Source organism: Phaseolus vulgaris, chromosome 3 (genome assembly GCF_051622355.1).
Source record: "Phaseolus vulgaris cultivar YP4 chromosome 3, ASM5162235v1, whole genome shotgun sequence".
Classification (NCBI taxonomy): domain Eukaryota; kingdom Viridiplantae; phylum Streptophyta; class Magnoliopsida; order Fabales; family Fabaceae; genus Phaseolus; species Phaseolus vulgaris.
The window spans coordinates 8,340,956-8,366,098 of NC_143500.1; the positions used below are offsets into that span (position 1 = coordinate 8,340,956).

General features: G+C 30.6%; 1 protein-coding gene across 2 annotated transcripts; it reads left to right on the forward strand.

Annotated features, from left to right (window-relative positions):
- The first annotated feature begins 12,628 nt into the window (after nt 1-12,628).
- On the forward strand, nt 12,629-24,326 carry AIR3 (Subtilisin-like serine endopeptidase family protein). 2 transcript variants are annotated; one of them, XM_090300336.1, is made up of 12 exons: nt 12,629-12,738; nt 13,888-14,006; nt 14,110-14,225; nt 14,309-14,406; nt 14,498-14,662; nt 15,661-15,769; nt 17,872-18,406; nt 22,094-22,188; nt 22,311-22,556; nt 22,797-22,911; nt 23,007-23,220; nt 23,635-24,326. In XM_090300336.1, the coding sequence occupies exons 2-12, from the start codon at nt 13,920-13,922 to the stop codon at nt 24,189-24,191; spliced, it is 2,337 nt and encodes a 778-aa protein (XP_090156462.1). In that variant the 5' UTR covers nt 12,629-12,738; nt 13,888-13,919; the 3' UTR covers nt 24,192-24,326. The 2 variants fall into 2 exon arrangements, with proteins under 2 accessions (XP_090156462.1, XP_068462697.2); XM_068606596.2 differs by lacking the exon at nt 12,629-12,738 and having other exon boundaries at nt 13,801-14,006.
- Nucleotides 24,327-25,143: the final 817 nt, after the last annotated feature.

Below are 25,143 nucleotides of genomic sequence, written 5' to 3' on the forward strand. Positions count from 1 at the left end.
AATGTTTAGTTTAATTTTTTTTTAAGAATGAAGAAAATAAAAAATTAAACCCTACAATAACATATAAAAGTTGAATCTATAAAAAAAAAAGTATTTATTTTTATTATTATTGATTATATAATCATGTTAATTTCAAGTAAAAAATATAAAACATAATTATAAAAAAAACAAAGTCAATTAATATTAATTAGCAGGAACACAAGTAATATTACCAACGAAAAATTATATGGAGACGACAACAACCACGACAAGAATAAAAACATTGACTACGAAACCTTCGTTCTGGATGTAAACTAATATATACTATTTTAGAGAAAAAAAAAAGCTATTGGTATATAGTTAGTTACCAAGATTTTAGCTAGCAATTATTTTAGATTTTAAATTTGATAACTAATAAGATACACATCTTAAAATTATTTATTAATAATATAAATTTTATTGGTATTATCTACCAATCCGCTACAAGGCGACCACCTAATATATAATTTCACATACGACTTGGCAACCTCATATATGTTAGGTACCAATTAATTTAAATTCTACCTTTGATAACTAGTAGTGTGTAAACTTCAGCGAGTGGAAGTAAACTTATCAAACGGTTTTATGAGATTGAGTTAAACTTGAAGTTTACTTTTTAAATTAATAAAAAAATTATATTATTGTACTTTTAAAATTGAGAACGAGAAAATCAGTAGAGACAAAAAATAATAAGTCCCTTTACTAAATCTAAATTGACAAAAAAAAAAGTTATTGGTATATAATTAGTTTCCAAGATTTTAGTTACCAATTACTCTAGATTTTACATTTGGTAACTAATAAGATACAAATTTAAAAATTATTTATTAATAATAGAAATTTAATTGGAATTATAAAAACAACTAGTAATTATTGTTCCGCCAATTAAATGTATCATTTAGAGGTGATACGATTTTTATAAAAAGAAAAAAGAGAAAATTTGTTCAGGGAATCACAAATAAAAAAAAAAAAATACTTTTTTTGTTTTTATTTTTTTATTTAGCATTTTTATTTTCTTATTTAACCCCATTTCAAAAGTTAAAAAAAAAGTTAATTTTTTTTGATAATTTTAATTTTGAATACATTAAAAAATTAAATATTTTTAATGTTTAAAATAGTTAAAAATATAATTAATGAAAAAAGAAATAAGTTTTTACAAAATAAAAAATTAATAAATTAAAAAAAATTAGTTTATTTTTTTTAAGAATGAAGAAAATAAAGATTTCACCGTACAAAAACATAAAAGTTGAATCTATAAACAAAAATTAGTATTTATTTTTATTATTATTTATGATATAATCATGTTAATTTCAATTAAAAAATACAGAACATAATTATAAAAAAAATTAGTATTAATTCGTAGTGGACACAAATAATATTGAAGTGTCTACCTAAAATGCAAAATCCTTAAAAGAAAAAACTAATGTAAATGTTACACTTAATGCTTAAAAATGAGAAGAAAAAAATGCAAAAATAAATAAATATAGAAAATAAAAATAGCAACAATAAAAATAAAAACAAAAACAAAAATAATAAAGAATGGTAGAAAAAAAATAATAACTAAAAACATAAAAGACATCAAAATTAAGACAAAACAAAATAAGATAGAGATAAAAAAAATATAAACAAATCAAAACAAGATAAAGATAAAAGATATAAGACGATACTAAATAAGTATAGGCTGAACATAAAAAGAAAAATAAATGAGAGATGGTCATTCATTTAATATTTTCTTCAATGGTAAATAGTTTGTGCGAAATGAAACATAATTAATAACGAGAAGTAGACGATTCAGTAATGTTGGGACAAGTTCTTTTTGTATGTCCTGGTGTTTGACAATATGATTTTTTTTGTTCATGTTGTTATCTTATATCCATATAAATATTTATTCGACTTGACTTAGTCTCCCCTTTGAGGTTTTCTATCTTTATATTATTTTTTTTTATTATTATTTTTTTCTGTCATTATTTATTTATTTTTGTTTCTGTTTTTATTTTTATTGTTGTTGTCTTTATTTTCTATATTTATTTATTTTTACATTCTTCTTCTTCTCATTTTTAAGCATTAAGTGTAACATTTGCATTAGTTTGTTTTTTAGGATTTTACATTTAGGGTAGACACTTCAATATTATAAGTGTGTCCACTACTAATTAATACTAAATGACTTTTTTTTTTATAATTATATCATGTATTTTTTACTTGTTATTAACATGATTACATCATCAATAATAATAAAAATGAATACTAATTTATGTTTATAGATTCAACTTTTATGTTGTTGTAGGGTCTAATTTTTTATTTTCTTCATTCTTAAAAAAAAGTTTAAACTAAACATTTTTAATTTTTATTTTGTAAAAACTCATTTATTTATTTATTAATAACTATTTTAAACATTAAACATATTTACTTTTTTTTAATGCATTCAAAATTAAAATTATTAATTTTTTTAATTTATTAATTCATTTTTTTTTTTACTTTTGAAATTATGTTAGATAGAAAAATAAAAATAAAAATAAATATTAAATAAAAAATAAAAATGTAAAAATGGTGCTGCTGCAAAGGGTCTATGTTTGCACTTGGTGTCATATCTCTTTTGTTTTATGTTGAATGTCTTTTAGTTTGAAAAATGTTATTTTGAACATTATATTGAAATACACAAATTATTGTACTCAAATATAACAGTTTAGAATCTGATATATCATAATATAATTTTAAAATTATTCCATCTTTTTAAATAAGATTTCTATTTTAGTAATTTTTTTCAGTTATAATTTGGTGGAGCATTCTCTATATATCAACACTCTTTTAATTTTTTTAGTTGTTGTGTATATGGCCATGCGTTTCGTACTGTATTTGGGATTTCGTTGTATTTCTCCGCACAATTTGTACGGATTTTAATGGAAGCAGAGAATCAATTGGCCAATCTTGAAAGGGAGTGGATCCATGTGCCACGTTTACGTATCAATGGGGCCCACGGAGTTTTGTATGCAATTCATGATTAAGGATGTGTGCCTTTCTCTGCCTTTTTTTTCCAAGTGTTAGATACTCTTTTTTATACTACGTATTTTTAATTTTGGGTTTTTCTATTTTATTTTATTCTCACCATCATAGGCAAATTCTACCTTCATACGTGATAATATCCAATGTTAATTCTAGAAAGTCGATTCTAACTTTTTAAATTTTTTTAAATAATAATAAATAAAGTATAATTTAACATTTTATTTATAAAGAAAACCTTGTATTTTTAAATAATCTCAGTTGTATCCGTACCCTATATATTTCTTACATATGTATACTCTTCTTTTAGTTGCAACACTTCTATTATTCTCCAACCATATTGTTTGAGAGAACAATTTCATTATTTGTCATGTTTTATTTACTCCATAAGATTGCTGATAACAAAAATAAAATTTACTTCATAAGATAAATTCACATTTATCTAAGAGTTTGGGTCTCTTATAGTTATAAGTTTTTTCTAAGGCAACATTACATAAATTTGATAAAAAAACACAACTATTGTTGCACTTGCAATAATTTCATGAACTGGATTGTGAATCCTCAGACCAAAAGTTTCTTTTACCGTGCAAAACTAACTTTTTTTTTTACTTTTGTACTCTGTTTTTGCACATCATTGATTTTTTTCCTAGGTTTTGTGGCTTTCAGAATGTATGTACAGTAAATGAACGAAAACACAACCACCATCACCATCAGTAAAAACATCACAAAATTTATCTCAATCACCAATGTTCACCACCAACCACCACAAGCAACCACCACCACTTGAAATGAAGAAAAAGACACCACATTCTCCATCATACTCAAAAGGGTATTGTTGGAATTAAAAAAAGAGTATAGAGATGAGGGGAAGGTATGAAGGTGCACGGAGAATTTGTCCCATTCTAACCATAAATTTATTAATTTGTGTTAAAAGATAAATATATTTAACTTTGTATTATTTACATTGATTTTTTTTAATATAATTGTGTAATTTAGATTAATATAAATTTTAAATATTTGTATGATGACATGCATCATCTTATATTTAATATTTAAAAAATACGAATCTTTTAAAAAAAAATGGCTTAAGTATTTGTATGATTGTAGGTATCATCGTTTACTCAATATCCTTTTTCAATAAAAATATTTTCTTGTAAATAAAATTCAGACAAATAGTCTAAAGTATCGATGGATAGTTTACCCTATCTTCATTTATTGTACGATTTGTAAAAGTATTAAGCATAGTCACTCGCATTATCTTATACTCCAATCAACGTAAGTCATAAAAAAACGTAAAATCTTAAAAATATTAAAATTAAAAAATTAAAAATATCAACACAAGAACAAATAACTTAAAGAACTTCGTAATCATTGATTTTCCATTGTGAATGGAGATATGTAAAAATAGATATATCCTTGTTAGTCTCAAGTAAAAAAAATTCAAAAGTATTTTCTTTATTTTCACGTGTATTTTTGAAAAAAAAATAAACATTTTGAAAATCATATTTATTTTTGCACATTTAATTAAAGGTAACAGTCGTAGAATAAACATCGCAAGGTGCTAACACCTTCCCTACACGTAACTGACTCTCAAATCCTAAATCTGGTCTTGTAAACCATTTGTTTTAAATGTTTTTCCATAGTTTTCCTTGATAAACTATGGTGACAACTCTATTTTTCAATGTTTTTTCGTTGTCTCGTCGTGGCCCTGATTGCAACATGTTTGAAGATCACTTTGTTTGATTGATTATGAAAAATATACGTTTGATTACGATTTGTTTAATTAACTAGGAGTGAATAAACAAATCAGATATACCCATTACTATAGGATAATATAAATTGCAACGAAGAGTGATACACCATCTATCACTTCAAAACTTGGTAGATTGTCTAGTCTATTAAGATCTTGTAAATGCATCTACATGAAATAAATGTTAGCATAATCATAAACATATAAGATACTTATAAGGTTTGTTATCAGTAAAACACTTGCATAGTCTACTGTTAGACCGTTTAGTGGGGTGCAAATATTCTAGGTCTCAACAACATTAGGTTAAACTATAAGTCACTTGTTGAAAAAATATTTGGTTAAGTTAGAAGTAGTTATTGAAAGAATACTTGTTTGAGGCATAAGTGGCTTGGGAAAGAATACTTGTGTATACTTTGCAGCGTGAGTCTACCTAATGGAACTTGACAAGTTAGTCAAGAACTAGACGTAGTTTGTGTGTTATATAACTGTTTAAGTAACTACTGGAGGAAGGAAAAACTAAAATCAACCTTGTGAAAATCCTTAACTTCATTTTTGTATTCATCTTTGTATTGTCTGATAGCACGCATACAAATGATATCAATGAAAAAGTACAAAAATTTTAAAAACGCAATTCAACATTCCATTCTTATGTTTTTTTTTTGCACAATTGGTATTAGAGCTTAACCTCTAAAGTGTTGAGTGCTTAACAATGTTAGAGGAAAATATCTCAGATGCTAAACATGGAACACCAACTGATCGCTGAAGGAACATCTCTTTCTAGACCTCTTGCATTCTTAGGATAACACTTTCCATATTGGAAAGATAGAATGAAAATGTATGTCAAGTCTACACACTATCAGTTATGATAGATCAATACATGTGGTGACATAAAGATCACTTCCCTAGATGAGGATTGGAAAGAAGAAGAATATGCATAGATGCAACTAAATAACAAGGCTAGGTACACAATTATTTATGCACTTTCAAGAAATTAATACAAGAAAGTGTGCAGGCTAAAGACTACCAAGGAAATATTGTATTCCTTAGTTGTCAATTACAAAGGGAATGAACGAAGAAGGTTGCAACCTTAACTCGTCAATATGAATCTTACACTAAGAAAGAAGGAAAAAGTGTGGATGACATGTTTGGAAGAATACAAGTTCTTTTGAATTGATGTGAGTTGATTTTAGGATTGCACATTTTATGGGTTAATCTTTTGTTTATGAGTTTTGAGATTAACAATTATGGTAAGAAACCCAAAGAAGATTCCCACTGGACACAAACTTAACCATGTGGTTAAGTAAGTATGAAGGTGCACTTATAAAAGGCAAAGAGAAAATACAAGTATGGTCATTATGATGATGAAGGTGCAGAAATAAAAGACATGAAAAGAAACATAAGATGATAAAAAAAGTCAAACATAAATGAATAAAAGTATGGAATAATGGCATAAGGAAAATGAAAGAAAAACACAAAGGTGAAGAGATTAAGAGATGCTTATGGAATAATGAATCACACCACTTGGAGAGGAGGAGACTCCAAGATAATTGGTGAAGAACCGCCACTTGAAGTGCACAAACGCCCAAGATAAGACCCAATTTCCAGGGGACAAAACTCACTAAACACTCATGCAGAGTTTCCTTATTATTTCAAATTCAAGTGTATTTTTACAAGAGGGGAAACACCCTATTTATATATATGAGTGCCTTGGAGAGGAAGAGAGGAAGGGTGAGGATGTAAATGACTACAAACTTCTAGAAACTAGGTCAAATGTGAGCACATGAGGGAGTCTTCTAGAATCTAGGTCAAATGTGAGCACATGGATGACACATGGGTGAGTTTCTAGAAGTTAGGCTAAGATGGACTTTGGCACTAGCCCAATTTACTAAATACACCCTCTTCTAGCTCATTCTTCTATTTGAACCCCCAAAGTGAGCCTAATTTATGCTAAGTACACCCCATATTATGCTATATACACCCTAATCTACTGAAATTAAAAATAAGAAACTAGTTGGTTCTCAACTTCCATCACACGGGCTCTGCTCCTGGTGATCCTATAAGGAATGATGGACTCTAAAGCACTGGCTACTGGATAGTCCTAATGACCTAGCCTTAAGATATAGAGTATTCCCTGAACTAGCCCAACCTTAACTCGTCAATATGAATCCTACATTAAGAAAGAAGGAGAAAGTGTGGATGTCATGTTTGGAAGAATACATGTTCTTTTGAATGGGTTATAAGCTCTTGGAAAAACTTATTCCAAGACTTAAAAGAAATTAAAAATTGCTGGAAAACATGCCCAAGATTTGGGAGCAAAAAACAACAACCATAATTGAGGCTGAGACTTAAAAGAAGCTCACATGGGATGGGTTTATGGGAATCTTAAGAGATTTTCAAAATAAAACTAAGATTTTCCCCTAATGTGGTATAAGAACAACCTAGGTTGAATCTCCAAAGATGTATCTCATGTGTTATACCTTAATTACTCATATTCTTCTTATACAAATTAAATCCGCGGGGAAAGAAAGGAATTAAAATTGGAATGTAAAATGAAACAGAAAAATAAAGCAAAATGAAGATTAGGTTGTCTATAGTCTATCGTCTAATGGACCGTCTAACGACACTTAAAAATATAAAGACTAACATATAAATGGAAGAATATTAAAAACATGAAAGTAAACTGCAATGTAAACTATAAACAAGAGAAATGAAGCAAAAACAATGAATTACAATTGTTAGACAATTTAGAATGCAATTGCTTGCTAGACCATCTAACGATTATGAAAAAAATAAAGTTGTGCAGATGGGTCTACATACAACTATTAAATCGTCTAGTTAGTAATCACTAACTTCATCATCTAATGATTTTACAAAGAAAGACCGAGAAAGAAAGAGAAACAGAGTATTAAACATAAATTAAAGAAAAGTAAATGACAAAATACTTAAATTGCAAAAACTGTAAATGATTGAAATATAAAGTGCAAAAAAAGTAAATTGCAACGAATGTAAATGTCAGGAAAAGTAAAGTGCAGAAACGTAAAACAAAACATTGCGGGAATGTAAATTGTAATTGAATTAAACTGAAAACAAAATGAACAAAATTCAACTTGAATGATAAAATACTAAAACAGAGTATCCTCATATATGATTTGTTATTAGCTATTACTCATTTCCAGAACTAAATTCAACTTGAATGATAAAATGCAGAATGTAAAAGAGTAGAGAGAAGAAGAATCGTGAGGGAAAATGGAACAGAAAAATGATGAATTCGTATAGAATTAGAAATGAAAAAACTGTTAACAAACAAAACAAAAAATCTAAATTATCATACTATCGCATGTAAGTGTTTAATTTACTTGCTATCTAGGTAGTGTATCTCCTATCTTCTCTAGCTAATATCTATTCATAGTGTTCCGAAGCTTAAAAATGGACGAGCCTTGGTTCCAACCAAAATTTGACCCACAAAATAAATTTTAAAACTAACTAAGCCAACTCCAACTTCTTCTTTAAGCACTTTGTTAATGGTTTAATGACAATTGACTAATGACCTTTGACCGTCTATTATCTATTTTGCAGATTTTTTCTCTTTAAACTCGACTTTCTACTCTTCATAGTATAAATATCTTCATTCATTCTTCTAAGATCAAAGTGCAATTAAAAGTGTTCCTACAATTGATCAAAACACATGTTAGACGATTCAAGCAAAATATAAGGTGAAAATGCAATCTTTATTATGTTTTTATAGAAACTCTAATTTTATACAAAATAAAAATCTAAACTAAAAATAAAAATTAAGAGAAAAAGTAAATTTCAAACAATTTCAAAGTAAATTTTCTATTTACAAGCACACAAAGAGGAAGAACATCCACAAGCAACAAATATGTAGAAGAAATATCCTTTAATATTCATACAATTAAATGAAAAATTAGAGACAAATTAAAAACACAATTATTTATTTTCAAGATTTTTCTTTTTTTCTTATTTCATTTTCTTCTCAAAATTGTTTTTGCCATTACTCATTGATTTGCATGTCTTCCCTAGACAAAAAAAAAATGTCATGTTAGTAATTTTTTCAATGAAAAGTTAAAATCATGATTTAAAGGAGAAGAAGAGTTCAAAGTTTTGTAGTCCCTCTTTAAGTATTATTTCTCATTCATGTTTATAGGGGTGTTGTGAGAAATTTTTCCTATTCTCTTGAATTTTCTAATGTTTCTTTTTCTTTTCTTTTCTTTCTTTCTCTTCTCTTTCTCTTATTTCTTTTGCCTTTTTTTTTCACTCTTTAACTTTTTCTCTTGTTTTGCTTTCTCTAACATGTCTAGTTTTTGCAATGCTTTGTTCTTTCAAGTATTTGCAATAATCCTTGAGGTCTTAACTAGTCAGTGGACTTGGATTCCAATTAGGACACCAATGCATTACCTTCACATTTGGAGCATCTAGAAGTACTTGTTTTGATCATTGATTTTTTTTTATATGCTTGTGCTCCTTTCTATGATGATAAATTTTTTTGTTTAATTTTATTATTCTTGAACAAACAATTGTATTAACGTATTCTACCAAAGTCAAACTAATATTTACAATAAAAGTTAGAAAAGTAAGAACTAACACAAAATAAAATAAACAATTAACACAAGTAATATAGAAAAATAAGATGGATCTCATCACTCATTAAATGTTTACACCCAATTCACTCATGTATCACTCTTGAAAGGAATGCAATCTCACTCAAGTTCCTCTTAAGTTTTTAAGAAGAACCTCAATCAACCATCAAGAATTTTATATTCAAAGTGAAAGATGTAACAAATCCAAACTCAACTCAAGAGGTCAAGAAAATGAAAACTCAAAGACAAAACCAAAGAAATTTAAAGACAAATTAAAAAGTACAAAATCAAGAAATAAGCATAACCAAAGTGAAAAGAACATAAAAACGCAAATAAAAGCTAAAAGCCAAAGTTTCCATAATCTGATAGAAAAGAGATAAAACTGACAAACAAGATTCATGCAGATGAATATCAAAATAATATCAAGAAACTGTGAACAAAGACATTCAAAAGAGAGTATTCTTGCATGCTCAACCTTGATATTATGAGACATATATGCCATATAATACAACACATTCTAAGTCACCCCCTTCATAAAATGATATTATGAGACATATATGCCATATAATACAACACACTCTAAGTCATCCCCTTCATAAAATCATACTCTTGTTTCTCATGCAAGAAGGTGAATTGGGTCTAGAAAACATACTACACTTGGTTTGAGGTAAGCATAGTGTTCCCAGAATCTATGGAAGTACATCTTTGGCAGTATAAACAATAGGGAAATTTTTAAAAAAAGGAACTATAGAGGTCATTATGCTTGTGGAAGAGTTGATAGAGACAGGATATAATTTGGAACACAAATATTAGAGTTATGGAAACATGAGATGCTTGAAACAAAAAAACTTTCTAGTAACTCATGTAGTTTTGAGATGACAAAAAGGAAAGTGTAATAATTGGAAAGGAATACTGGTTGGGTCATTGCTGGTGGTTTGTTTATATGAAGGGACACTCAAAATGAAAAAAGAGTTATAAAGAGGTAAATTTGCAAGGAGTGTGAATTGAAACTTAGTGATTTAATTTGTGATTATAAAAAAATTACTTTTATAAGATTTTTTATAAATTACTTCTCTCATTTGCATATTCGTGTACGGATTTGTACAAAGTAGTCATTGTAAATTTTAATATATATTATTGTTAAAAAAAAAAGTACAATCATGATTTTACTTTTCTTTTAGTGGTATAAATTTTTGTGTGTGTATTGTAAATGAAAATCTTTGATTGAATTTAGTATTGTGGAGGAACTAAGGATGGTTTGATATTTTTTAGAATAACATAATGATAATTTTCTTTTAATAATATATGTTAACAATTTAATTCGAAACATAGAAAACTATAATTAAAATATTAATATAAAAGTTGTTAATTAGTTCTTTTAGTGTTAATTATAATGTTTTTTTTACCACGGATTCTTCATGAAAGAAAAATGTCATTAACTTGTAACTACGCCACTGTGGTGGACCCAGTCAGCTCTTCCTTTCGGTCCCCACCACATCTTCCCCGAACCGCCAAGAGCGGCGTGTCAAGGTTCACATGGTGACTTACTAGGTCTGCTTATCCGGTGACGACTGCTGCAACCCTGAAAATCTTGCTCCCTGATATGTTAGGGTTGCTGCAACCACCATGGACAGAGAGTTCCCAGCTTATGTTGCTATCAGTGACAATATCACCTTCAAGGTGCTTTCTCTCTTTTTCCCAATCTAACTTCATGCAAATTATTCTATGAGACACTTTAATTTTGGTAAACTCTTTTATTTGGATTATTATAAGTATAGAAAGAAACATCAAAGAAGAAAGAATGAGTAAGCTTTTTTAAATAAACAATATGAAATTTTAAAATTTTGAAACATTCAATTAAAAACTATATATCCAGAACAGAACCTAAAGAATAACTGCAAAAATATAGTTTTTTTTTAATTCCCTGATGCTATATAATGTAAATGAAAAGCTGAATAAGCTAATTTGTGGGCTACGTTATACAGGAAAAGATTAGTAGTTCATTCCTACTTATTAAGCTGTTTGTTACCTGTTAAGTCTTTTATTTAGATTCTGATTAATAGGAATTTATCTTTATGTAATATTAATTATATTAATGAATAGGATAATATAATATAGCATGAAATTAGAAGGTCCTAGGTATAGGAAAAATTAAGAGTCAATGCTCTTAGCTATCATAAGTATTTGTCACCCCCACCTCTTTTTCTTATTTTTATGCATCACCTTTTTTGCCTGTTTCTTAAGTTCTTTACTTTAATTTGTCCTTACTTTACTCTGCCAAGAGAAAACACTAATATCCACCACAAACTTATGATTCAAATCTCTAAAACAAACAATGAAATTCAATACTAATAGTAACTGTAATACTAACTCGGTCTCTTCAATTTAGGATCTCCATGCTGCATATTTCTCCTTCACATTAATTCTTACCCCATTTTTCTATCTGTTATATCACTTATTTTATCTTATATTTTTTAATTTTGGCATCAAATTTTGCAAAATTTTGATGGTGAATGGGCTGTTAGACTAGTTTTTCTATACCATGGTGTACTGTCTTAGACCAAGTGCATTAATCACACCTACAATAGTTCCAATTTCCAAATTACGCCTATTTCTCAAGATGAGAAATGTTATTACTACAGATGCTGCAAAACTTTCTGTGGTGAGATTACAATGAATATAAAAAAGGTTTGGAGAATAATGACGGAGTAGCCGACTTTCAGTTGTTTTATCACAAATGGACCACCTTTGCAATACTTCTTGTCTTGTATACATATATATTAGAATTTTGTTTCAATTCTTGGTTTATACTATTGTCACATTTGATTATTTTAAAAATTTAAAACTTATAAAAGTGCTTCATAAAATTTAGTCTATGAATATATTTTGAGCATAGGGTTGGTCATAGATTGGGACAGAACTATGCATTATTATGAGTTCTGTCCATTAGGATATTTATAAAATAAAAAGGGTGTACTTATGCTGTAAGGTGGGGCTCCAATGGTGGCAAGCTGGAGACAGTCCAAGGATGCCATGATAAGGTCAGCAATAAAAAAATTGGTATGTTCCTACATCAGCTTCAAATTCAAAAAGTTGCCTAAACTGTAGGCGTGAAAGATGGGTGGGGACAATGAGAACTAAAATAGGACCATACGACATGGTAGCTTTAAGGGAAGTTTGATGAGATTGAGCAGTATAAGTTTTATATATTTACAATATGCTTATCTTAGTTTTTTATCACACTCTTTTGCTCCCACATTACCTCTAGGTGTTTGGCCTGAATCAAAGAATTTCGATGAGGAAGGATAGGGACCAATTCCATCAAAAGTGGAGTGGAATATGTGACCATGGAATTCATCTTACTTTTCCCTGCAATAGGTACCCTCTCTTTTGTTTTAGTTTCTTGTATATTGATCATTACCATTTTAATGTTTTGAATTTTTTATGAATTGGTTATTCTTTAATATACACCATTAAAGCTCAATAAACAAATGAGTAAATCATAAGCACAAGATTCTAGGAAATTAGACTTTAGTTTTATTACCCAGTTGTGGCCTTCGCCATCTCTTGGAAACATGAATATGACTATGGCCTGCAAAAGTGTATATACTATTTTGATTGCAAATCTCATCACAGCATTATAACTTATATACTTACAGTCATCTTTCCAATAATGCTTTCACTTATTTTGGTTAGTTGGTTCAATTGACAATCACATTAAACTGCACACTCCCAATAATACTCGAGGCCGTTTCTAAAAGTAATTGATGTTAACTTGACGTCTCAATGTATTAAAATAGGCTTTAAACATCCATTCTTTCCCTTTTTACTTAAAATACAATATAGTACTACAATATAACCATTATCTTAAAACAAGCACCCCCTACTTATTTCCACATATCCTCACCCTGGTTGTTTTGCCTGCTTGTATTGTTTTCACACTTAGGGGAAACAAATCAACACTGCATTTGTTATTTTTCACAAACCCTGCAATAGTCCAAAATTGATATGGGGTCCAACCAGAGTTTCAGTACAGATTATAAAGCCAACATGTTAATATTATATTTATCAATTATTAGATGTCACGTTAACAACTGCAAGCCTTGCTTTAATTTGGTGATTTCTTCTATGTAGTTTGAGACATTTTTTTAAAACATTTTTATTTAATCAAATGTTAGCAAACCTGCAAATAAATAAATAATTTAGAACTAAAGTGTATTTTGATTATTTGAATATAACTATAACACTAATTACAAAGAAAACTAAATTCATGTAAAAATTAATTTGAAAAACACTGTGCAAATAAAACCTTAGCATTTGATGGTCAAATTTAAAAAATAATCAAACCATTTGGTGAACTGAATCTGATACGTCAACAAAGTACACTAAATATTAATTTCATTGAATGATAATAAAAAACAAAGTCTCAACCTACGGAGCAAAGGTGCTGGCAATAACTTTATGTTTTGCAAGGACTGTTATCTTATATAACCCAAGGTTGTGTTTCTGTTACATTCAAAACAAAAGACAGAAGCGAAGGAGGACCTTCCTAGTGAGCAATGAGGTCACCAAGTTCAACCATCCACTTTCTCCTTCAAATTCTTCTTGTGTGTCTACTGCACAGACTCAGCTTTGCAGTGAAGAAGGTGAGGCCTTGCAATTTGCAATCTTCAATAAAGATAAAAGAAAAACTGTGGAAAAGATCTAATCCTTGCTTGTGATCTAATCCCTGCACCATTTCAATTGTAGTCTTATGTGGTGTACTTGGGAGCTCACTCACCCGGCCCAGAATTATCTTCATCTTTAGTTGACTTTAATGAAGTGACACAGTCCCACTATGAGTTTCTGGGATCTTTCTTAGGAAGGTATGAGGTACAATTGTAGCATCTTAAATCATGTATGCGTACAAATTTTCACCTATAGAAATGTTTGAGTTGCTTTTTTGTAGTCCTAATACAGCCAAGGAGTCCATCTTTTACTCATACACAAGACACATCAATGGTTTTGCTGCAATTTTGGAAGAAGAAGTAGCTACCCAGATAGCAAGTAAGAACCATATATCCTATTTTTTTTTCTATTCTCTGTGCTTCCTTTCTCTCATTTAGAGTCTACCCTTTTTGTCCAAACTTGCTTGTAGAGCACCCCGAAGTGTTGTCGGTGTTTGTGAACAGTGGGAGAAAGCTACACACCACTCGATCATGGGAATTCATGGGGCTAGAGCATAATGGGATGATCCCATCTAGCTCAATCTGGAAGAAAGCTAGATTTGGTGAAGGAGTGATAATTGGAAACCTGGATACAGGTAAAACTCTTGTTATTCTTTTCAAGATGGTCAACAAAACCTTCGAATTAATTGGGTTGATTATTATTATTATTATTATAATGTTTTTATCTAGATCGTTGACTAGTACACTCACGTGGAAGATACACAAAGGTTATCTTATCGTATCCCTATCCCCCACCACCAACCTGTTTCCAAAGTTCGATCATTTCAAAACAATTGATTTCATAATACTAATATATTGTTAATTTGAATCTTGCAGTCAATGGGTTGTTAGACTAGTTATTTTCTATACCCCAAGTACGAATGTTCATTTACGATCTTAAAGAAATACACTAACTGCATTAATCTCCTGTGATTAGCTCTAATTACACTTACAATATTTTCTAATTTATAAATTATACCTATTTCTCATATGAGAAATGTTATCAATACACCTGAACTTGTTCCAAAATTTTGTGGTTAGATTACAATGAATAGAACGAGGTTTGCAGAATAATGATTGAGTGGCCTAGTTTCTGTTGTTTTATCACAAACAAACCACCTTTAAAAAAGGCAATATGGGTTAGGCTTCTTGTCATTTGTCTGTTACATATTTATGTGCGCGCGTGTGTCATAAAATTTAGTCTGTGTTTATATTTTTGAGGCATAAGGTTGTTCATAAGTGATAGATTGGAACAAAACTATACATTATTATGAGTTTTGTTGATTACGATATGGGTAAATAAAAAGGGTATATTTAAGTTGTGAGGTGGGGATAGTCGAAGATGCAATGATAAGAGCACCAATAAGAAAATTGGTATGCGCACACTTGAGCTTCAATTAAAAAAGTTGGCTAAACTGTACGTGTGAAAAGTGGGTGGGGGCAATGAGAAGTAAAACAAGACCTGATGATAGCTTTAAGGGGGATTTGGATGAGATTGAAAAGGGTAGATTGTAGAAGTAGAATCTCCATTTATGCTTATCTTATTTTGACCACACTCTCTGCTCTCTTTTGCTCCCACTACATATACCTTTAGGTGTTTGGCCTGAATCAAAGAGCTTTAGTGAGGAAGGATTGGGACCAATTCCATCAAAGTGGAGAGGAATCTGTGACAATGGAGTTGATCATACTTTTCAATGCAACAGGTACCATTTTCGTTTGAGTTTCTTGGATATTCTTAAAACCATCCAAATAAATCAAGCACTTCACTAATATTTTCTGCGTCATTTATTATGGATAGACAGTAAATGTTTCTAAGCTAATTATTGAGTTCCTCCCTCCCTTTGCCTAAGGGCACATACTCTTCTTTATTTGACATTCAATGAAAGGGTTTAAGTGCATTCATTTGAACACTGCATTTTTAGACTTAAATTTTTCGTTTTCTTATTAATATTTTACCATTTCCCCACCGATGAGAATGGATCCAAATGAAAGATAAGTGCCGCAGAACTCAACGCTTTTACATGAGGAGTTCTTCTTTCTTTACTTCGATGCATTTTTTAGCCATTTCTTATTTATTTCGAAATGAACTATTTCAAATGCAGTATAGTCTATTTGTATAAACATTTCTACTAGTACTTATTAGGGAGTAAAATAAAAAATTAAATAAAATTTCTATAATTAAAATTAATTTACAAATAAACTATGTAGAAACTTTTTCGTCTATTTTGTTTATGACGGTCCGTTTTGGTCCGTTAAAAACGGATTGAGATGGACTGGTCCACCAGGGTGATACAGACCGATATTAGTAACTTGCCTTGTTAGAGAGTAAGTTGATGAGTTGATTCATCACTTTTTTTTTTCAATTTTTTTAATTATTATTTTTTGAATCTATTTACTTGATTGTAGTAATTGATATCAATTTTTGGACAATAAAAATGAAAAAAAAACAATAAAATTGAATCAAACTTTAATATTATAATAATAAATGGTTAATGCCTAACAAAATAAAGTAAATATTAACAATATTTCAATAAATAAAGTAATATATAAATAAATTAATGTAAATAAAGTTATATATAAAATATTGATTATCATCAATTTTAATTTCAAAAGTTTGAGATTCCTCTTTGAAAGTGTTAAAAGAGGACTAATTCGCTTTGTTCCACCTGAGACTTATCGAGTTGACGGATTAGGCGGACCGAGCCAATATGAATTGATGGGTTCAAAAAGTTAACCGATGCACCTAAATGATGACAGAAGGATTCGTATTATCATTCCTAATCTTGTTTACATTTTTATTTTTAATTTGTATTTAAATTATTTTTAACTTAGAAAAGCTTTATTAAAGTCTTAAAGAAGTCTATCTTATATAATAGTTATACAAATATTTTTCTTGTATAAAATTTAATTTGTCGATTAAATAAATGTTTTGCCAATATGTTGAAACTAAACTTCTTTTTAATTTACAAATAAAAGAAAATTTGCTTTAGTAATTATTTTATGAAGCTAAATGTAGAGCAAACTTGTTTAGGCAGAATGAGTTTTGTATATTCAGCAATTATATGAATTAACTTTTATTTAAAAAGTAAAGCACATTGGGATCAGCATTTGGATAAAGGGAAATATAATATGCAATTTAAGAATTTAATCATCATCACCTTTTACCATGTTTCTTAAAAAATTGTTAAAGTACATTAATCACATCCTTTTTTTATATTTTCTTTTTAAGAACATCTAAATTTCAAAGATTTTATAAAAAATATAAGAGACCAGAATTTTGAAAGATTTTATTTGTTCTTTAATTTTTAGTTTAAAAATTATTTAATTGTTAAATCATAAGTTTTTAATAGTTTTAATTTTAAGAACATATCCTATAGCATCATTTTATTCCAGTGATATTTTTTAAAAAAACTTAATGCTTAAATTTAAGACTCTTATTAAATCTTATGAATTACAATATAATACTGTATTAGTGATTGATTAAAATTTATTAGAACGGATGGGTCTCACCTATTATTTAATGATTCTCTTTTCTAATTTAAAATCGCGACACACTAAAATTAATAAATTAGAAAAAGAAAATAAAGAATAAATATGGTTAAGTTTTTTTAAAATTATTTTTAATCAATTTAGGAATATTGTTCAGTAAACATTACGAAATTTGTATTGTTTAAATAATATTATTGGTTATATATATATATATATATATATATATATTTATTTATTTATTAAACAAGATGATTGTGATAAACTTGTATGTTTTGAATTGAACGCATTAAGTTGAAGATGTTGAATGCATATGCAGGAAGCTGATCGGAGCAAGGTACTTCAACAAGGGCTACGAATCGGCGGCGGGCCCACTCAACTCCTCCTTTCACTCCCCACGTGACAAAGAGGGCCATGGCTCCCACACCCTCTCCACAGCTGCCGGCAACGCCGTTGCCGGAGTTAGCGTCTTCGGCCAGGGCTTCGGAACCGCCAAGGGCGGCGCGCCCAAGGCCCGCGTGGCGGCATACAAGGTCTGCTGGCCACCCGTCGCCGGCGATGAGTGCTTCGACGCTGACATCTTGGCGGCGTTTGACGCGGCCATCCACGACGGTGTGGACGTGCTGTCTGTGTCGCTCGGAGGGTCCGCGTCGAGTCTGCTGAATGACAGCGTGGCAATTGGATCGTTCCACGCGGCGAAGCGTGGAATCGTGGTGGTTTGCTCCGCTGGGAATAGCGGGCCTGCGGATGCCACTGCGGAGAATCTTGCACCCTGGCATGTTACGGTTGCTGCCAGCACCATGGATCGAGAATTCCCAGCTTATGTTGTCCTCGGTGATAATATCACCTTGAAGGTGCTTTCTCTTTTTCTCACTGCTGTTTTTCATCATGGTACTAGGCATTCGAGTTTATCTAAAGGATTATTTGGATAGTAAGAAAAAATTAACTCCTTTTAATGTTCAAATGATCTTATATACATTAACAATATAATCATTCGCAAAGATAATGAGCTAGAATTTTGTATGAATGACTTCTATCCCTAGAAAGGTATTAATAAAAAAATCTTGTGTTGAAACTCCCAACAAAATGGTGTTGTAGAGAGAAAATACCAGCATATTTTACCTATTGCTTGTGCCATCCTTTTTCAAAGTAGTTCGCCCAAAAGTTTTTGGAGTCGTATTATTACACTTGTGTTTATCTTGTTAACCGCATGCCTAACTTTGTCTCTTAAATAATAGATCTCCTTTTGAAAAACTTTATATTAAATCTTCTGATTTCTCCATGCTTCGTGCATTTGGTTGCCTTTGCTATGCTAATACTCTTCTTTGGGAAATGTAAGAAGTTTCATCCAAAGGACTCATCCTTGTGTCTTTCTTAGATTCAAACCCAATATTAAAGGATACATGATTTATGATTTACATGCACATAATATCTTTATATCTCGTGATGTTGTCTTTCATGAGTGAGAAACACTTTCCTCATGTTACCACCAATACTGATCAAAATTTTAAAATGACTTTTGTCAGTCTTACTAATCATTGAGAAATTTTAATCTTCTTAATCCCATATAGAGCGAAGAAGGAACTATTACACCTAACTAAACACACAAGAAGAAGAAATTATTCCTATAGGTCATGGTTCTCCTATCAATTATTGATGCTTTTCACGTATAAGGTAGACACAGTTGTATTTAAAGGATTATCATAGTATCCTTGCTTTCTCTTGTCAAAAACTGTAGAAGATGAACTATCCTATGTCAAATTATGTTTCCTATCACCTTCATTTTAAACCAAAATCCTAGAATGAAGCAATTAAACATCCGAACTAGATTAAAGCAATGGAACATCTTGAAATCAATATAACACATGTGTGTCTTTTTACATTGAATCATTGATAGACTTTCTTTTTTAACAAATTATATAATTAATATTTGAAACAATAAGCGATTGAGCATGGGTGTATGTATGGGTATACCTGTCACTTAATGGGGATGCGGATGAGACAATTTTTTTACTCATTGAGTATGGGGAGGTGGATGAGTTTTTACTTCGAGGTTGAGAATTGGATAGTCAAACTTGCATTTGTCCCTTCTTGTTGCTATCCTTAACAGGTATGTTTGGTGCGAAACCCATGGACTATTCCTCATGCATATCAAAAGATGATGGTACTAGATTACAGGATCCTTAAGAGTATAAAAGACTTATTGGAAAGTTGATCTATCTTAACAATACTAGACCTGACGTTGTGCACGCTATCTAGTAACTCAGCCAATACATTTCTTGTCCCATTATGTTTATAAACAAGTCGCTTATCACATTCTTCATTATTTAAAATCTGCTCCAAGAAAGGGTATTTTCTTCCCTGCCAACCAATCTCTTTAGATACAAACTTTTAAGCGATTTTGATTGGGCTAGTTGCAAAGATTCTAGAAAATCTGTAACTTAGTACTTGATTTACATAGTAAGATCTCTTGTTTTGTGGAAATCAAACCATATTAAGAAGTTCTTCTGAAGGTGAATATTGTGTTTTTGCATCCACAACATGCGAAATTCAATGGTATCTTCATCTTAATTGTGAGCACACCCCAACTATTTTATGTGACAATCAATCTACTCTTCATATTCATATTGCTTCAAATCAATTTTTTCATGAAAGAACAAAGTATACCGAGATTGTATGTCACCTTGTCAGAGGAAAGGTGCTTGATGAAGTGCTTAAACTTCTCTCTTGTCCCTATTTCTTCAGTTAACCAACTCATTGATATTCTCACCAAACCTCTTCCTCCAACCAGCTCCTACAATGTATGTTCCAAAGCTGGGTGTGATAAATGTCCACTCCCGGCTTTAGGGGAATTTTAGAATCATCTTTGTTATATCTTGTAAGTCGTTTTTGTTTTTTTTTTTCTAATGCTGTTGTATGTTTTTGATTTTCTTATACCGCCCTCGTATCTTCCTTTCATGTGTTTCTCTCTTTTATGTAAACTGTTGTTGTATTCTTTCTCTATCTGAATGAGAGATTTCTTTTGCAAAATAAATTTTTTTGTTGCCCGTCTTTCCTTTCCCTCCTTTCTTGCTGTTATGTGATTGTCAAAAGGTGGTCACCCATTGACGAGCTCCACTTAATGCTTGTTATTAGGGATGTCACTTTACTCTAAAATGATAACCAACACCATGGAAGAGTGTCATGAGCTAACACCTAAGAATTTAATTCTAATAACCAGATTTTAGTTAGTACTGGAGATATTGTGCCATTGATTGATATTTTGGTTTGTAGGAGTGAAATAGGAAAAGTTGGAGCTAAAATTAACATTTCACAAAAGGGAAGGACAACAAATGATTTTTTTTAATTAAATGATCAAAATAAACAATTTTTCAATTTAAACGACTAAAATCATATTTAAACCTTTTAAGAAATTTTTAAGAATTATATCACTCAAATATATGGTAACAAATACTAAGTAGACTAAAGTAATGAAAAATTTAATGGGAGAATTATAAATAATATATCAAATATGGTGGATTAGAAAGACAGTTAAACCTTATTTATTTTATATAAAAAGTATTATTGATATTAGAATTTATTACTTTATGAATCAGTGTCATTTTCACCAATAAGATTTCATAAAAAGAAAAGTAAGAAAAAAATAAGTACCTCAAAATAAATGAATTAAAAAAACTAGAGTTTTAGAGTGTTTTAAATTAAAAGAAGTAGAAGAATGGGAAAGGTTAAATTTTATTTTCATTATATTTGTGCTTCAGGATTTGTAATTTTGATTAAGTAAAATAGAAATAACAAGATTAAAGTTATAATTTGTAAGTTGACCTCGCTTTTTTTCTATAGCACATTCTTTCTTTTTCTGTTCAATTTTAATTTGAGGTGGATCTACGTTTTATTTTCAAATTTTATTTTTTTCCTAATAAAAAATATATACTACTTTTTCTCATGCAATTTTTTTTTTTTTTTTCTATTTTTAACTTTCATTAAAACAAACAAAGTGTGAAAGTTTAAAGTGTTAACTAATATATTGCAACTAGCTAAGTAGAAATCATTTTCTTAAAAATACTAAAAAAGATTTTAAAGAAATAATTTTAAATATAATTTTGAAAATAGTTGTTATATAAAGTAGTAAATTTGTTAAACAAAACTAGATAATGACACTCTAAAAAAGATTTAATCAATTCTTCTAAAATTAAAGGGTGTCATAATGATCTTTTGATATACAGTCAAGATCAGATATGACGATGTATTTTCATTAAATTTAACGTAAGGTTCTACAATAAATCACGGTTTATCATTTTTTAATTTGCTGAAAGATTCATAATTGAATTTGATGATTTTTTCTTTAGTTTTCAACATAAAACATACTGTATTATTTAATAACAGAAAAGTATTCAAATTCAACATGAGAATCATTATTTTACATCTATCCTGTAGTTGCAAATGTAGCGATTTTCAAATTTCTTTGGACAAATATGAAGACCCAGATGTGTGTTATAGTTTATACAGACATTTGTCAATAATCTTGTTTGCTTGATTTGAAGGGGGAAAGCTTATCAGCTGCAAGATTGGCACAGAAGTTCTACCCAATTATCAAAGCTACAGACGCTAAATTGGGCAGTGCAAGAACAGAAGATGCGTAAGTATAAAATGTCTGAAACTCATTATTGCCATCATTGGTTGAAAATCAGCACTTACACTTGACATGAATAAGTTAACACTACTGGATATGGTGAATAAAATTTATGGGCATGCATGCAGGGTGCTGTGCCAGAATGGGACTTTGGATCCCAAGAAGGTGAAGGGAAAAATCGTGGTATGTCTCCGAGGGATAAATGCGAGAGTGGACAAAGGAGAGCAAGCTTTACTAGCTGGTGCTGTGGGAATGGTCCTTGCTAATGACAAGGCCAGTGGCAATGAAATTATAGCTGATCCTCATGTTCTTCCTGCTTCTCATATCAATTTCACTGATGGTATTGCTGTCTTTAATTACATCAACTCAACCAGGTAAGATACCATTCTAATCTCCCACTTATTAATACAATACCTTATGCTATTATGACTTATTTGGAATTTCACTATACTATTTTCAAACAGAATATATGAATTGCAATTGAACTTTCAATGTGTGGTGAAATAAGCAAAGTATTGACCTGACCACTTGATTGTTATTTTTTGAGCAATGTAAGGGTAATCATGAAACTCAGCTTTTCAACATTGACTTGACCACTTCATAATCTTTGCTAGGTTCCCAGTGGCGTATATTACACATCCAAAGACTCAATTGGATACTAAGCCAGCCCCATTTATGGCTGCTTTTTCATCAAAAGGACCAAATACTGTCGTGCCAGAGATCCTAAAGGTGGCATTACTCACAAACTGTAATTTTCCTTGAAATTTGTTGTCATGGCTTTGATATATAAGTATCTAACGACTCTACTTTGTCCCAATATTCAGCCTGATGTCACTGCACCGGGAGTGTCAGTTATAGCAGCCTATACTGAAGCCCAAGGACCAACCAATCAAGTGTTTGATAAGCGCCGGATTCCGTATAATTCAGTTTCAGGCACATCAATGTCGTGCCCTCATGTTGCAGGCATTGTGGCACTGTTGAGAGCCTCGTATCCTTCGTGGAGTCCTGCTGCTATTAAGTCAGCAATCATGACCACAGGTGAGTGAGTGACATGACATGTTCTTCAAGGTTTCTCACACTTCTAATCCTTTTTCCTGAAACCAATTTACAATAAATGTCTTTACAAAACTTAGACACACTTACGTTCGTATTGTTCGTTAATCAGAATTGTGGTTTCATCTCAATTATCTGCTTACTGTTGTTGGCCTTTAATAGATACCTTTATTACATGGATTATCAAAATAATCTCCAATTCTAATTTGTGAAACAAAGGTTATCACGATTAAACAGTAAAAAAAAAATTATGAAGCTGCATCTAAGTTTTGTCATAAAATATGTTGGAAATATAGAGCTTGGCATCTCAAAATTTTTATACATATATATCGAAAGCAAAATGGATTAGTTAGAGGTAAATGATCTACAAGTTGATAATTTGTCCTCTGCTACTTTCAGCCACAACACTCGATAATGAAGTGGAGCCCCTGCTGAATGCTACAGATGGCAGGGCAACACCATTCAGTTATGGGGCAGGACATGTTCAACCAAACACAGCAATGGATCCCGGATTAGTTTATGACACAACAATTGGTGATTACCTAAACTTCTTATGTGCTTTAGGTTACAACGGGACAAAAATCTCAGTGTTCACAGAAGGTCCATCATATGTGTGCCGCAAGAAATTTAGTCTCCTCAACTTGAACTATCCCTCAATCACAGTCCCAAATCTCTCTGGGTCAGTGACAGTTACGAGGACATTGAAAAATGTTGGTTCTCCACGGACGTACATTGCTCACGTTCAAAACCCGAAAGGAATCACTGTTTCTGTGAAGCCAAGCATCTTGAACTTCACAAAAGTTGGTGAAGAAAAACGCTTTAAAGTAACCTTTAAGATCGTGAAAGGAAAAGCTACGAATAACTACGTGTTTGGAAAACTGATATGGTCAGATGGCAAGCATTATGTCAGGAGTCCAATAGTTGTGAAGGCCCTCACGAGTAGAAATTGTGGTTGATGCAATTGAGCTTAATTTGCACTTCTAATTGATTGTTAGAGTTTTCTAAATTGTATTATATATCTTCTAAATTTGTGCTTCTTTAAGAGTTATCTCTTACATTAATTGATAAAGAAACCCGCAAGTGGCTTTTTTGAGCATATATTTTACTAGCTCTACTTTTAATGTGATTCCAAGGAGAATCAAAACCTAACTCGTTCATCCTCCTAGTTATAAAATCTGGGAAGTTTCTTACTCCTAGCCATATTTCAAGTTTCTTTCATGATATGTTAAAACTAGGAGAGGTAGTCTATGATGTAGAATATTGGTTTAGTTCAATTTGTTTCTAGAATTTCGTACATAAGAAGTTTTGACTTTGTAGAGAGGGAAGAACTATGATACGAAATATTTAATACGTAACATATTGAATATATGATTTGCGATTGACTGATTGATTTCTAGTATTTGTTTAAATGTGATCGTTGGTAAGCTGGGCAGGAGTCAGATTCCTGAGTACAACGTGTTTCAATGCGAGCTTTCTAATGGAGAATTGAATAAGGTGAATTGCAGAAGAATGAAGAATTTGTGGTGAAGGAAATAGAGTGGCGGAACTTGCTTCAAGGAAAAACTAGACAGACCTTAACTCACAAGAAAAGTTTGTTGTGGAAGAGCTTCTCCAATGGTTACTCTTAAAAAAGAAGAGAAGTGCAAATTTAGCATCAATTCTGATGGGTTGTTATTCTTGGAGATTTGAAAAGGGTGACGGAAGCAATGGATGTGATGGATCAAGGAGGGCTCATATAGAGCTATGAGTTCCTTGTAGGTGCAGGAAAGGTATGGAGAGTGATTGGTTGGGTCATATCACTTGGAGAAAGGTGGAGGTGAAGATCAAAGTGTCTAACCTAGAGAGAGTAGACAAGGGAGTAGAAGCTTGCAATATTTGGTAGCATTTTACTCATAAAATTGATCTTAC